We start from the raw sequence: 14,556 nt of genomic DNA, 5'->3' as shown, positions 1-14,556 counted from the left end.
CAAAAGTTATATACAGATTTTCTATTGCGCAGGGGTCAGTACCCCTAATCCCCATGTTTTTCAAGCATCCGCTGTATTTATAGTATAAATATCCCCCTGCCAGAGTTGCTTCTCCACATGTTCTCATGGATATTCCCCACTGCGATCCCTCAACAGCTCAGCTTAGTGCGTATCAAGCACGACAGACGAGATGATGACATCCTGACACGACTGACTTTATCCTTACAGCAAAACAACTTTACTAAAACCAACTATTTTTATGTTGTCATCAACAAGTGGATTGAAACAACCTGTTATAACCAAATGGATTGGAAATCATATTCAACCAATCTACAACAAATGGTGTTTCTTTTGTAACATGGATTCTATTCTTTCCAAGAAATATTTTCATTGCCAATTTAAAATTCAGAGTTAAAAAAAAAAAAACACCTTTCCGATACTATTAACAGACCCAATCAAATCAGGTGGCCCAAACGCGATCTTGCATTCATTTCCTTGTTAAGTAAGGAATGCAAGAACTGCAGGCCCGTTTCATGAACATCGAGAGCTCCGTTGAAGAGTGGGGGTGTCCGCTCTGGGCCTGGGGTCCCAGGCTCTGGCCCAGGTGTTGGTGAAGACAGAGCCGGGCTCCGTGTGAAAGGAGAGGAGCGGCGAGGGATGGAGGAGGAGAGAAACCAGGAGGAACGGAGGGGGCTCATTCTAGGTACTCAGACGTCTAGGTTCCGGCCTCACCTGCGCAGGTCACTCTCCGTCCCTCGGCCTCACTGGGCATCAACTTCCTCGTGGAAAAATGAGGCGGATGGCGACCAGTTCTAATCCTTCCACCGGTGGTTCTAATCGTGCCGGATGCTTGATCCAGGAGTTCCCAGGTGACTCACATAGGCCCCGCCCCCTGACGTCACCCTCAGGGAGCTCCGCCCCGCTGACTTCTAACAGTTACCGGCCTCTCAGCCCGCGCGCCCGCCTCCAAGAGCGCGGGGACGCGCTGCGCGCACCCGCGGCCACGTGACCCCTGAGCGCGGGGCCGCTCCGAGGCGGCCAGGGCGGCCAGGTTTGCGCATCCCGACTCCGGCCCGCCGCGGGCGCGCGCTTCTTCTGCACCGCGGGCCGCGGCTCGAAGCCCTTCCTGATGCGGGAGTGCGGGTGCGGCTGCTGGCCACGCGGGTGAGCGGCCTCCTCGCTGCACCCCTGGGGGGCGGAGGGAGGCCCAGCCCGCTTCCCTCCCCGCCGGGTCGGTCTCAGACCCGGAGAAGCGACGCGGCCACGCTCACAGCAGCAGACCCGCCGCGGCCACAGCCCGGTCCGCGTCCCGGCAGCGGGTTCTTTCATGACTGCTGGAAAGAACCGCCGATTTTCCCTGCACATCTGTTACCGCATATCAGTCACGGCTGAAGGTTTTAGAAAACAAGTTATTTTCTGGATTACTTCAAAGACAAGTGCTTGATGGTGCCTATCGTGAAAATGAGACCTGCCGGAGTCGACCCCTGTCCCTGTCCTTTAAATACAAGTGTTATCCTCAGGCTCCGTTACTTGTCACTTTCCTGACAGTGATGGTACTTTCTGTTTCGTTGGGAGGATTAAATGATAATCGTGTATATAAATCAATCCTTAAAAATACAAGAAATAGAAGCTAGACAAATACTCTTGGAGGCTTCGGTCCAACATTCAGAGAAAGTTAATAGTTTCTGGTATTTATAGGTTGTTGATTTCAAGGACATGAACAAGCTTTCAAACATCAGCTTTGGTTCATGTAGAATCTGCTGAGCTGGTTTCTTGAAAGCAGAGGAAAAAGATGCAACAGAAAGTCCAGTGTCTTGACTGGTAATATGACAGGGAAAGCTTACTAGGTGAAATTGATGACTCCAGCAGCTCCTCTGTTATTGGAAACCCACAAAATTAGTTTCTGCAGTGAAGGAGTGGGGTGAGTGGAGGACAGAGGTGGTCCTGAAAGTAGCATCAGTCTTAATAGATAGAGTACCTGCCTATCGTGGTTTTGGCCACAGACTTTAATAAAGTGCTGGATGTAGCTAATCCAAAAAACAATGTAATAACAGCAGCTGACATTATGCAGTTAATATGTCAGGCACATGTTCTTAGGTACTCATTCTGTGTTCACTTGTTTAATTTTCACAACAATGCTATCAGTTAGACTTCATATTTCACAGAAAAGGGAAATAAAACATGGTTAAATCCCATAAATTCTTCAAGTCATGCAACTGAAAATGAGAGAGCTGGGATTCGAACCCAAGCTGTCAAGTGGGCTGACTCCTGGGTCCAGTACTTGACCACTATGTGCCCATTACATAATGCTGCACTATTTTTTTTTAATGTTAACTTAGAGTTCTCGGTATGATGAATAGAAGGCTTGACCTGATCTGGGTGTGTCAGATTATTAGAAGAAAGAAAGACCCTCTCTGCTTGTTCTCCATCTTCTCTGCAGACAAAATGAGATTGGGGCTCAGGGCACGTGTTTTAATCACAGGAACAAAGTTCAGCTAATAATCATAGGGAAAAATTTTGGCAATGACAAGAATTAAATGCCAAGAGACTTGGGACCTTGTGTTATTTTTTTTAATGTATTTATTCAGTTTAGAGGAGAGAGAGAGAGAAGGGGGAGGAGCAGGAAGCATCCACTCCCAATGTGCCTTGATCAGGCAAAGCCCAGGGTTTTGAACCGGCGACCTCAGCATTTCCAGGTCGACGCTTTATCCACTGCGCCACCACAGGTCAGGCGGAACAGTAATTTTTAATATAAAATTCCACATAGTGGAGGTGTTTTGAATGCCTGCTAGCCAGAATGTCCCTGTCAGGTGATTCATCTGTCTTTATAAACCCACATAGCAAAGACTATTAACCCAAGTGAACAGGCCAGTCTGTTTTTAATGGGGTCATGATAGTAGAAGGTAGCAGGGTAGAATTAAGCACATAGTCTACTTATTTCAGGTAATGGGATGAGAGTATAAGGTTGCTTTTTTGAAGATTCTAGGCATTCCTTTTAGATTGGATGATTTTTAAAAGTGAAATAAAAAGTATTTTAATTCCCTCTTCTAAAATGAACCAAAGAAGCTTACACACCACCTCAACTTTCTTCTCTTAACACTTTAACATTCATTCTGAGACTAACTGGCATCTGTAGACTTAGGAAAACTTTGCTGTCTCCCTGTATTACGTACACTTTACCTACACTCAGACTTTTACTCTTTGTGTTGGACCTGAATCCATGAATTTTATTTATTTATTTATTTATTTACTTATTTATTCTTTACAGAGACAGAAAGTCACAGAGAGGCACAGACAGACAGGAATGGAGAGAGATGAGAAGCATCAATCATCAGTTTTTCATTGCAACACCTTAGTTGTTCATTGATTGCTTTCTCATATGTGCCTTGACCGTGGGCCTTCAGCAGACCGAGTAACCCCTTGCTCGAGCCAGTGACCTTGGGTCCAAGCTGGTGAGCTTTGCTCAAAGCTGATGAGCCCGCGCTCAAGCTGGTGACCTCGGGGTCTCGAACCTGGGTCCTCTACATCCCAGTCCAATGCTCTATCCACTGTGCCACCGCCTGGTCAAGCAAATCCATGAATTTTAAAAGAAAGGCAAATATGCTAACTGCTTAGATATGCTAGCTGATAATAGCTGTTTTTACTTTAATAAATGCTGTTGTTTCATCTTCGGAAGTGTTAGACATAAAACCAGCTAGTTTTAGACACTTGGTTATGATTGAATTCCATGTGGAATAAACAGATTGTATATATAAATAAAATACCTAGTAACAAATGTTAGGATGAATTATTCTAAAATGCTATATTTCTCCCTTAAAATTATAATTGAATATCATCACTTTTAAGCAATAAACTAAGAAAATAGGGTAATACTAGCTTTAGCAGTTTTTGAAATCATAAGTTCCAAAATTTATTCTCCCTACTGCTTTAAGCTGTAATACTTTATCATCATAAAGGGCAAACCATTAAAGTGCTTTCATATATATGATTATTTCATTTTCACAGTGACTATTTTACAACTTAGTAAACTACTTCTAAGTATGTAAATAAAATAAATGTAGACTTTATTTTAATTTTTAAATGAAGAGAATAATGTTGATTTTGAGACTGTACTTAGCATGTTAAAGCATCAACACATACTATTCTTATGATTTGACACCCTGAATAAATTAAACCTTACACATCCTCTTAACTAACTTGATAGTCAGTCATGTTCTTTTTGAAAATATTTCCCCTTCCTCCCCCAAAAATGAGTTTTTAGAAAAATTGTAGCCTGACCAGGCAGTGGTGCAGTGTATAAAGCATAGGCCTGGGATGCTGAGGACCCAGTTTAGAAACCCCAAGGTCACCAGCTTGAGTGCCGGTTCACCAGCTTGTGTTGGGTCACTGGCTTGAACGTGGGATCATAGACCTGACCCCATGGCCTCTGGCTTGAGCAAGGGGTCTCTGGCATGGCTGTGACCCCCAGGTCAAGGTACACATGAGAAAGCAGTCATTGATCAACTAAGGTGCCACAACAAAGAATTGGTGCTTCTCATCTCCCTGTCTCTCTCACTTAAAAATAAAAAGCTCATTGTATATAATATTTCCTTTGATAGTCAATAAGAAAAGATTTTTGTACAATTAAGTAACTATAAGTTAATATCTAGATCACTGGCTACTTAGGTTAAAATTACTGGTCTAGATGTTGTATCAGTTTGTTTATAGGACTTGAATCTTAAAACTATTTAGTGAAATATTTCAGTTCCCCCAAAATCTTGTCAAGTTATTCTATGTCCATTACTTGTTTAGTAGTGACTTTAATATCAGCTGCATTTTTATGTCAGGGAACATAAAACCTAAAATTTTTAAAATTTACTTTAAAAAACTTTGCTTTCAAGCTCTAAGCATTTTGAGGTATATATTTAGTTTGGACCTCAGTGGAAAATGTCAGCTTTGTAATGAGAAAAAGATAAATTCTAGAAACTGGAAATTCTTGTTTTAACTATTTCATTATCCCCTTAAATATTACCATATTTTCCAATGTATATGATGCACCATTTTTTTGAAAAATTTGGGGTCTGGGTGTGTATTATACAGTGGTTATAGTTTCATTACTTGCATTTTTTGCTTATTCACATTTGTTATCATTTTCTGAAATTTTGGGCCCCAAAATTAAGGTGTGTCTTATACATGGAGGCATCTTATACATGGGGAAATACAGTACTTTACAACCTTACCAGTTTAAAAAACTGGTAAGGTTGTAAAGTACTGTATTTTGAAAAACACAATTCATTCCTCTATAATTTAAGCTGCAACAACAACAAAAAAGCCATTGTCATTTTTTTCTTTTTTTTAATTTTAATAATTAATGTTAGAGAGAGGAAGGGGGAGACAGACAGACAGATAGTCAGAAACATCAATCTGCTTCTGTATGTGCCCTGAACAAGACCAAACCTACGACATTAGTGTATGGGTGTGATGCTCTAACCTACTGAACTCTCTGGTGAGAGCAAGTCATTGTCTTTTGGGGGGAAAAAAGTACTAGAGAAAACCTGAGGTAATTAAAAAACAAACTAATAATCTAGTCTGCTGTGGTGACAACACCAGAAGTCTTTTCTTTGCTCTGAATAGTCAGTGGCATAATCACTATCTCTAATTGTTTAGCACAAAGTGGCCCCTTTCCTAACATGCACTTTTCCTTGTGCTGTGGCCGCAGTCCAGACTGAGAGACCTCCTAAACTCTGGACATCAGAATTTATCTGAGCCTGCGTCACCACTTACAAGCTGGGCTCCTTTGGTCACAGAACACCTCCCAGGGTCTTTGTTTCCTCACTTGTAAATTTTCTGGTTTTATAGCTGAGAACACGCATTGCTGAAGGACCAAGACTTAGGCCTCAGCTCTGCCTTCCAAGAAGCTGAGATACGGGACCTCCCCAAGATCAAGCAAAACTGAGACCAAAGGCACTGCACTGCCAAATCCAGTGCTTGTCACAACTTATAATTATTTCATTTATGTATATTTTTCTTTCCCTCTGTCTACCCCATGACAGTGTAGTTTTTATAAAGACAGAAAGCGAGTCTGTCTCATCCACTATAGGCAACCAGTGTCGAGCACAGTGCCTGGCACATAACAGAAGTACAATAAGTGTTTATTAGATGAGTGAATAAGTACTCATTTGCATACATACACTGATATACACAAATAACAGACACATGTGGACACAGAGATATATGCTCATGTGCAATGACCATCTATGCACACAGATGTATACACACCCAATCTACCTGGGTACATATAGAGAAATATAATAGGTACACAGAGAACTTGGGAAGAAAATGCCACAATATTAACAGTAAATATCTCTGTAAGGTATTCCCCTCCCCCCAGACGGAAAGAAGGGGCCGGAGCCACAAAGTGTGGAATAACAAAAGGCTTTATTGAGTACAGAGCACGCATCACGCCCGACAAGGTTCCCTGGCCCAGAGGAAAGATGGAGGCCAGAGAAGTCGCAAGGGGTGAACCCCTGTGAGAGATATTTAAACGGTCCCTAGGGTGGTCGAGCTAATATGACGTTGTGAACTCTCACTGGCTGGCAGACGGTCACATTTTTCCAAAGGACTCCTGGGAAGTTTCTTTTGGCATGCTTGGTTGTGGGCGGTCCCAGCCAAAGTTCAAGGGTCTGGGTTCCCCACATGACCTTCCCCCATTATCCACTGACCTTACAATCTCTGTATGGGAGATTTGTTGTTTTGTTTTTCTTATAATTTTTTTCTAGCATTTCTGCAATAAGAATACATTTTTTATAATAAAAAGCCTGTTAAAATTAAATATACTTATCAAATCAAAGCACATCATATTTTACAATAAATTAAGAAGATTTAAATTTAAAAAGTTAAAAAGACAGAAGTAAAAATAGTAGAATGGGAAATCACTGACTGCAGGAATATGAGTTCCTAGCACAGTACCTGGTATATGATGGGCACTTTATGAGCACGGCAGGAAGGAAAGAAGGAAAACAAGATGAAAAGAAGGGTGATAAAGAGATCCAGGGAGGGAAAGAGGAAAAGAGGGAGAAATAAAGAGAAAAACAAATCATAGCTAGAGAGAAAAAATAGAAAATGAAAGAGACAGAGATTCATCACAATTATACACATTCACATTCTCTCAGATCCCAAGTTTACGATAAAAGTTTTCAGCATTTACGAAGCATTCAGAAAATATTTTTAGAGCATTAAAGAATACATGGACCTTATTGTCTCCACAATGTTGAATTTCTTGGACTCCTGAACTTCCTGGATTTGATAAACGTAATCAAGTGAGGACTCGAAAATAATGTGCCTCTCTTTGTCCACCTGCAGGTCTACCTGTAGAATGGTAGCAAATGTCACAAATTGACACCATCATTCATGCAACTTGGTGCTCATGGAATGAACAGAATGCTGGAGCTAGAGGAGAGTTTAGGCACCACGGAGTGATCTGATCCCTTTATTTTACAAATAGGGAACAAGAAGCCAAGAGATAAAAAGCGACTAACACAAGACTTCCGATTTCTGGTCCTACAAGTAAGAAGCTCAGCAGTTATCGTGCCCATCCTCACAGAAGAAAAAGACTAAACAAGGTGAAAATAAACTACTCCTCCTGGATCCAACAACTAATTGAAGTCAGAGAGACAACCAATGTCTCAAGAATTGTATAGACATTTGAATATGAAGATTAAGAGTGTATCAAAGCAGAAGCCTATAGCTAGAGCCAATATCAGACTTTATTTAAGAACTCTCCAGTGGGTCAAAGATGATGGCACAAGTGGAAGCTGAGCTTGCACCCTCCCAAAACCCATCCAATGTACCCTTTACTTAGAACAATTCCTCCTGAAAGACAACTGAGAAACCATTGAACAGGTTCTGCACAATAAGCTAGAGAGAGAGAAAGAGAGAGAGAGAGAGAGAGGGTGCATAGAGAAGGCTGAGGAACCATGAGAGCTCTGCAGGAGATGAAAGATCAGCTCAGGACCTAAGAGACCAGTGAGCACCACTGTTTACACCTCCCAAGCATGTTCATGGAAGATGGGAGCTCAATCCAGGCTCTATGGCCACCCGCAGGGCACTGCAGCACATCCCCAGCCACCCTTCCTGGAGCTAAATACAACAGAATCATGAGGGCAGCATAGCTTGTGTAAAAAGAGGTCCTCTTCCCAGATATAGACCCAGCAGGTAGGTATGGCAGGGTGACACTTCACCCACTGAGCTGCATGTGCATCTGTGGCTCCCCCACCTAGAGAGAGTGCCTAGCTAGCAAAACACTCTGGTACCAGCTGCGAGAATATTCGACCCAGAGAAAGTGCAGAGATAGTGGGTCACTACTGGCATTCCCATCTTGGAAAATGGGGAGCCAGCAAATGGGCTATGGTCTGCACACTGGACTGTCTAATCAGAGAAAGTGCAGAGATTGGGGGGCACTGCTGCACGCACTGGTCAGGCTGCTCTACCCAAAGAAAGCACGAAGCTAGCAAAACCCTGCAGCCCACTGTGCAGTGAGGGAGGCAATGCTGTGCATGTGTACAGGGCTGCCAAACCCCGAGAAGGTGAAGAATGAACACATTAAGGCTGTGTGTGCACCCAGGCTACCCCACCAGGACAAAGGGTGAATCTAATGGGGGGTGAGATACAAGAAAGCAATCAGGTAACCCAGCGCAGACCGTGCTCTGACAACAGATAATTAAAACAGGACATGCAGAGCACACACCACGCAGCCCCTTTTACACCAGGCAGCCCTGCCCAGATTAAAAGGCAAGGAGGCTCACACACCCAGGTGGCCCATTCAGAACTCACTCCTTCGGGCCAGTGACAGGACAGGCACTGCATGCACCTCCCCCCAATGACAACCCGGACAACCCACAGGCTGAAACTATTCAACACACAATGTAACAAAGACAACATGTTCAAGACTGGGCGAGATTACTAATTCCATTCAATTCAAAGGAACAAAAACCGACAAAGAAAATGGGGAGACAAGAATATACCCCAAATGAAGGAGCAAGAAAAAAACTCCAGAGAAATATCCTAATGAAATGAACATGGGTAACTAGACAGATAAAGAATTCAAGGCAAACAATCATCACAATGTTCAATAAACTTGAGAGTAGAATAGAGGAACTCAGGAGAGCGCTTGAACAAGGAGAAAATGTAGTAAGCTCATCCGGCTTCAGCGCGGACTCACAGGCTTGAGCGCGGGATCATAGACATGACCCCATGGTCACTGGTTGAGCCCAAAGGTCGGTGGATTAAAGCCCAAGTCGCTGTTTTGAGCAAGGGGGCCTCTGGCTTGGCTGGAGTCCCCGCCCTGGCCTGTCCTTGCGTCCTTGGGGCTGGTCCCTTGTGTCCCGTCTCGGGGATACCCCACCGCGAGCGCCCACGCATGTGCGAAAATGCGCTCGGAAGGCCCAGCAATCAGCCTCAGCGCCGTGTCCCGCACAGGCACATAGGGGCTGGGCGTGCGGGGTGGCGGAAACAGAGACGTGGACGGGAGCCTGCAGGGCAGCGGAGGCAACGCCGCAGGTGAGGGGGGTGGTGAGGGGGGTTGGACTGGGAGCAGCTCGGACCCATCAGGACGAGGGGGAGGGGCAGTTCCGCCAGCCGGTGGGAGGGGTCACGAGGCCGCCTCTTCCTGCAGGCACGGGACCTTTCCAGGGACAGCCACGCCTACTTCTCTCGGGAGGAGTGGCCGCCATGGGCGACTGGGAGAAGGCGCGCTGCCCCGAAGTGGAGAGGAACCAGGATGCGCTGCTGCGCACAGGTGACAGAACGGGGGTGGGGGTGCGGGAGCCAGGCGGGAACCATGGGGCGGAACAGGGGGCAGCGAGTGTCGGGGCTACTTTTTCAAGAGCTTCGCTTTGGGGACGGTTACATCCCTGGAGACAGGCACAAAGTGAATTTTACACGTTTTATTGCAAACCTGCGCGGGGATTGCAGGCAACCCACGCAAGGGAGCACTGCAGCCCCGAGCTTCTAAAATGGCTCCTTTTTATAGGGGGGCTATCTAGGCTGAGCAAGCATTCATTATACCAAGCAGATGTGGCTGTTAGCTATTGGCTAGGGAGGTCTCACGCAGCAACAGGGCCGGGGGGGGGGGGGGGGTATAGCTCAGTGGAGAATTTCAAACATAAACTTCTGATAAGGGTCTCTGACTCATAGTCTCGGCCTAACTTTGTGCTGAACTCTTTGTTCTCGGCCTCACAGGAGCCCTATCAGTACTCCCTGTTCCTTCAATAGTTACACTCTTGGCAGCCCCAGCATATCAGCACTCCCTGAATCTAACATTCCCCCATCTCTTTGGGGCATAAATCAAACCCTTGATTCTTCATCAGTGGGGAGAATGATATAAGTCTGGGGCTCATGAGAATTTTCTACTTTAGCTGTAGCTATAAGCTAATTGGGTCAAGAGTCCTCCCTAGTATGTGCTGGCACGCTGATAGTGTGCCCTTAGTACTACAAGCTTTACGGCTTGAATTCTCTTTTGTACATACTGCGTGAGGCAGTTGATAATATACGGACTAATGGTGACCTCCCTACTATAAGCAAAATGAGGGGTCCGGTAAGAGCAGTAAGTAACGTAGTGAGCTAAGGGGATGAAGAGAATAAATTCTCATACTAATTTCTTTCTGCCTTGTATTTTTCTTCTCTGTACTAACTTCTTACAATTTGCACAAACCTTCTGCAACTTACATAAACCTTCAACTTTTATGAACTTTCTTTACTATTTATATATAACCAGCTTTCACAACAATTTACTTTTTTCTTTTCTTTTCAAAAGTACCTCTACACCTCATACCTTCTGTTATCAAAACCATACAATTCCTTTCTAGTCAGAACTCTTGATTTAAAAATCTTTAACCTTTAGTGACAATTAAGTTGACTTTCTTTTTATCCTAGTTTCCCTTTTCCTAAAGCCTGATTAAAAGAGTCCTTAGTGAGTTTCTCCAGGCATTAGCCATGCGTGGGACCAGTTAACTTCTGGTTTGTGGCTGAAGCAGGGCATATTGTCCTTCTCAGGGTCAGCTTACAAGGGTTGGTGGGGTCAGTCTTTGCTATCCACAAAGGTGTCTCTGCTGGGACTGCAAGCTTCAGCCGGCTGCAGTGGACCCAGGCGGGTATGCCTTCTACCTTGGCAGTAGTGGGGGTGGTCAGGATCATGGTGTGTGGACTCGTCTACGTGGGAGTCAGTCCTTGGGTGGTGTACTGCTAGAAGTGCCTCTTGTACAGTCTTTGAACAGTTTGCTGAGTAACCTATAAAACCTGCAAGTACTTAGGGAAAGGGTGTTACATTTCTACACTTTGCAGTTAGAGTTTAAGTCCTAGTGACCACTGCTTCTAGCTGGAATTAGCAGCAGGTCCCAGCCTATAATAGGCATGGGGCATTGAGATAAGAGAAATAAAGGAGATACTAAACATTAAATAAAGCAATAAAATCAGGCTGTCAATACCCACAGTAGAGATCTTTGAGGGATAAATAAAACTTAAATATTCAAGCAAGGCATAGTAGATGGCCCTTGTGTTTACAAGAAATGAGATTAGCTTATCTGCTACTTGGAAGAAATACCGTAGGCTCGTGGATGATGTCCTTGGGCCTTCAGTGGCAATTCCCAGCACGCTGGGCAAGGTCAGGTCACAGGTAGCTGGAGCAGGGCTAGAGGAGACTGAACCCTCCCTCCATGGAGCAAGGGGGCAGCTTACCTTCTCATGTCCCTCTTTCCACAGCACAGATGTGTCAACCGGTGGGGTCGGGAAGCCTGGCAGGCTTCAATTCAATGACCTTTTTTTCCACTCTGGAGCAGGGCCTTGATGAAAGCTATGAAGCCCCTTAGGGCACTGGAGCCAAAAGTTGGTATTTCCTGACTTCTTTTGGGCCTTATTTGCCTTTTCTGTTACTTCCTTGGTCATTATAGACCTTAAAAGCCATGCTCAGAAGATCTCACTGAGGGGCTTGACTAAGAGAGCAAAATTGGGAATCCTGTATTTAAAGAAGCCTATTAGACCGAGGAAAGAAAAGATTTGATCTGTGGTGGTAAATCAGGTGGAGGTTCAGGATTATGTCTCTAGAGTTCTCCTTTCTACCTATTATGTTAAGAATTCTTCTTTTAAGCCAATTAATAGTAATATTTGTTACTCTGGGTTTTGTGACCTAACATTGAACAATTAACAATTACTGAATTATTATATATCCCCTAATATTTAAACTAAAATTTTAACATCACAGGCTATGAAATAGCAAATGAAAAGGAGAATTAACAAAAGACTGTTGAAATAACATATACATTTCTAACATAGAAAATGTTTTTTTTGGTTTATTTTTACAACAACAGATCCTTGGTACAAAAAGGAAGTCTTTGTATTTGACAGACTATATATACAATTCCATATGCTTTACTATTAGTGCAAATTTAGTATAATTTACAATAAGAGATTATAAACTACTATTCCTAATGAACTACTGATTTTCAGAGAAAAATAAGGAATGGTCAAAATGTAGTTACTATTTTGTGGCTTCTCAGCTGGCAAAGAGATGCTAACCCTCTTTTTGACCTATAGAGCTTTACAACATTAAGTCATTATAAGGGTCGGGGTAGTAAACTAAAAAAACACACAATTTTATAAACTTATTTTCTTAACAGTGGGGTATTCTAGTTTACATAAGGTCCTCAATTTCCTCAGGGACACAGTAACCCTATAATTCCCTAAATCTTCTCCTCTGGTCTGGCTCCACATGGAGGCGGGGATTCCCCAGAGCCAAAGCAAAGGAGGGCAGGGGCTGTAGCAAGGTGATGATAACCTCCAGCTTACTGCACCGTTATCTTTTGCCTGACTAAGCAGTGGCTCAGCCCCTTAGCTAAGAAAGATTCCCGGTGCCCAAGGGGGAGGGGCAGGTGCCCGAAACTGTGAGGGGAGGCTGCTGCTTCTTTTTTTTTTTTTCTTTTCTCTGCCACTTCTCCTGCAGCCAGCTGCAGCCTGGCTGCCTTTTCTTTCTCTACCTCTGCTGCCGTGCTGGGCTGCACACTGACCGTGCCACCTGCCTGCAGGTGGGTGCTGGTGATAGTACGCTAAACTCTCTATGTTTTCTCTGGGTCTAGCAATCCTTGGTTTGGCCAGTCTGCTCTTAAGTTGGACATTCTGGTTCACAAAGAGTCCGCAACGTGGCGGAATCAACAGGAGTCCCATAGTCTCGTGCCCTGCGAGAGAAATCAGAAAAGTTATCAAGCAAGCACTGAAGAGGCGTTAGGGCAGCGGATTGCCCCTGACCCATGGCCCTTGATTCTCGAAGGAATCCTGAGAGGAAGCAACGGGCGAAGCAGACAAACAAACCAAATATGCACACGAAACAAACAAAACTTCTAAACCAAACCCAAAGGGAGAAGGCAGTGTCCTGCGTTCCCCGACTGGCCAGGTGGGGAGAAATCAGGTGGCGTCCCGCCTGCTCCACTACACCCTTTTCTAACCAGAGCTCTGTTTCCAAATATTCAAAGAGGAAGCTTCCTTACCAAACAGTCTCGAGACCCCCAAATGTTTCCAATCAGCCAAATTCAGTTTCCAAACGGCAACTGCCAGAGGCTGGCCAGCCTCCATATGTTACATCCCAGGAGACAGGCCACAGCAGACACAAAGTGAATTTTATAAGTTTTATTGCAAACCTGCGCAGGGACTGCAGGCAACCCACACAGGGGAACACTGCAGCCCCGAGCTTCTAAAATGGCTCCTTTTTATAGGGTGGCTATCTAGGCTGAGCAAGCATTATACAGAAGCAGATGTGGCTGTTAGCTATTGGCTAGGGAGGTCGTGTGCAGCAACGGGGGGGGGGGTATAGCTCAGTGGAGAATTTCAAACACAAACTTCTGATAAGGGTCTCTGACTCATAGTCTCGGCCTAACTTTGTGCTGAACTCTTTGTTCTCGGCCTCACAGGAGCCCTATCAGCACTCCCTGTTCCTTCAATAGTTACACTCTTGGCAGCCCCAGCATATCAGCACTCCCTGAATCTAACAGGGACCACGATTTTGTTTCTCCCCAGGCCTCAGAGCCCCTAGGCCCGCTTCCATGGTTCACTGCCAGCAGGCCACCAGACCCCCGGCGGAGGACACTGAGGACTTGCATGAAGAATGGACTCGGAGGCAGCGAGGTGAGGGGTCGCAGGCACACTCTGCCCATTTGAAACTCACCCGGGGTCAGGTCCCCAGCTTCGAAACATCTAACCGGGGACAGAGCTTGCGTTTAGCAAACAAGTGAGATACAAACAGTGCAATGTGCAATAAGGGACGATTTGGTACACTGCTTCCATGTGTAAATAATTACACATATTTATAGATGTGTTAATGAGCAGGAATGGTATAGAAGTATAAAACCACGTAAGAAATAACTCATTCAGAGCACTTGTCATCACAAAAGGAGGAGGAAGGTCTGGCGGGTGAGCAGTGCTCCAGGACAGCGCTGTCTGGCAGCCCTGGCCACATTGGGGACAGGAAAGGATTAATCGTGATTAAGGCAGCTGGGGTTGTGAGCCAGGGTAGGGACCATTGCATCAGGCCCT

The 14,556-nt window shown here is 44.7% G+C and overlaps 1 protein-coding gene and 1 long non-coding RNA gene across 2 annotated transcripts in view; one reads left to right on the top strand and one right to left on the bottom strand.

The window, feature by feature from the left end:
- Window positions 1-6,398: 6,398 nt before the first annotated feature.
- LOC136327351 (uncharacterized) overlaps window positions 6,399-14,556 on the bottom strand; it is a 187,353-nt gene continuing 179,195 nt past the window's right edge. The window contains exon 2 of the long non-coding RNA XR_010729597.1: window positions 6,399-6,763. This is a non-coding gene — a long non-coding RNA (uncharacterized lncRNA). The remainder of the gene's footprint in view (window positions 6,764-14,556) is intronic.
- LOC136327349 (histone-lysine N-methyltransferase PRDM9-like) overlaps window positions 9,200-14,556 on the top strand; it is a 32,952-nt gene continuing 27,595 nt past the window's right edge. The window contains exons 1-3 of the mRNA XM_066264506.1: window positions 9,200-9,254; window positions 9,653-9,775; window positions 14,041-14,148. Of these exons, the coding sequence (XP_066120603.1) occupies window positions 9,224-9,254; window positions 9,653-9,775; window positions 14,041-14,148 (262 nt within the window). The 5' untranslated portion in view covers window positions 9,200-9,223. The remainder of the gene's footprint in view (window positions 9,255-9,652; window positions 9,776-14,040; window positions 14,149-14,556) is intronic.

Source organism: Saccopteryx bilineata, chromosome 2, assembly GCF_036850765.1.
Source record: "Saccopteryx bilineata isolate mSacBil1 chromosome 2, mSacBil1_pri_phased_curated, whole genome shotgun sequence".
NCBI lineage: Eukaryota > Metazoa > Chordata > Mammalia > Chiroptera > Emballonuridae > Saccopteryx > Saccopteryx bilineata.
This window is presented reverse-complemented; position numbering and strand designations above follow the sequence as displayed.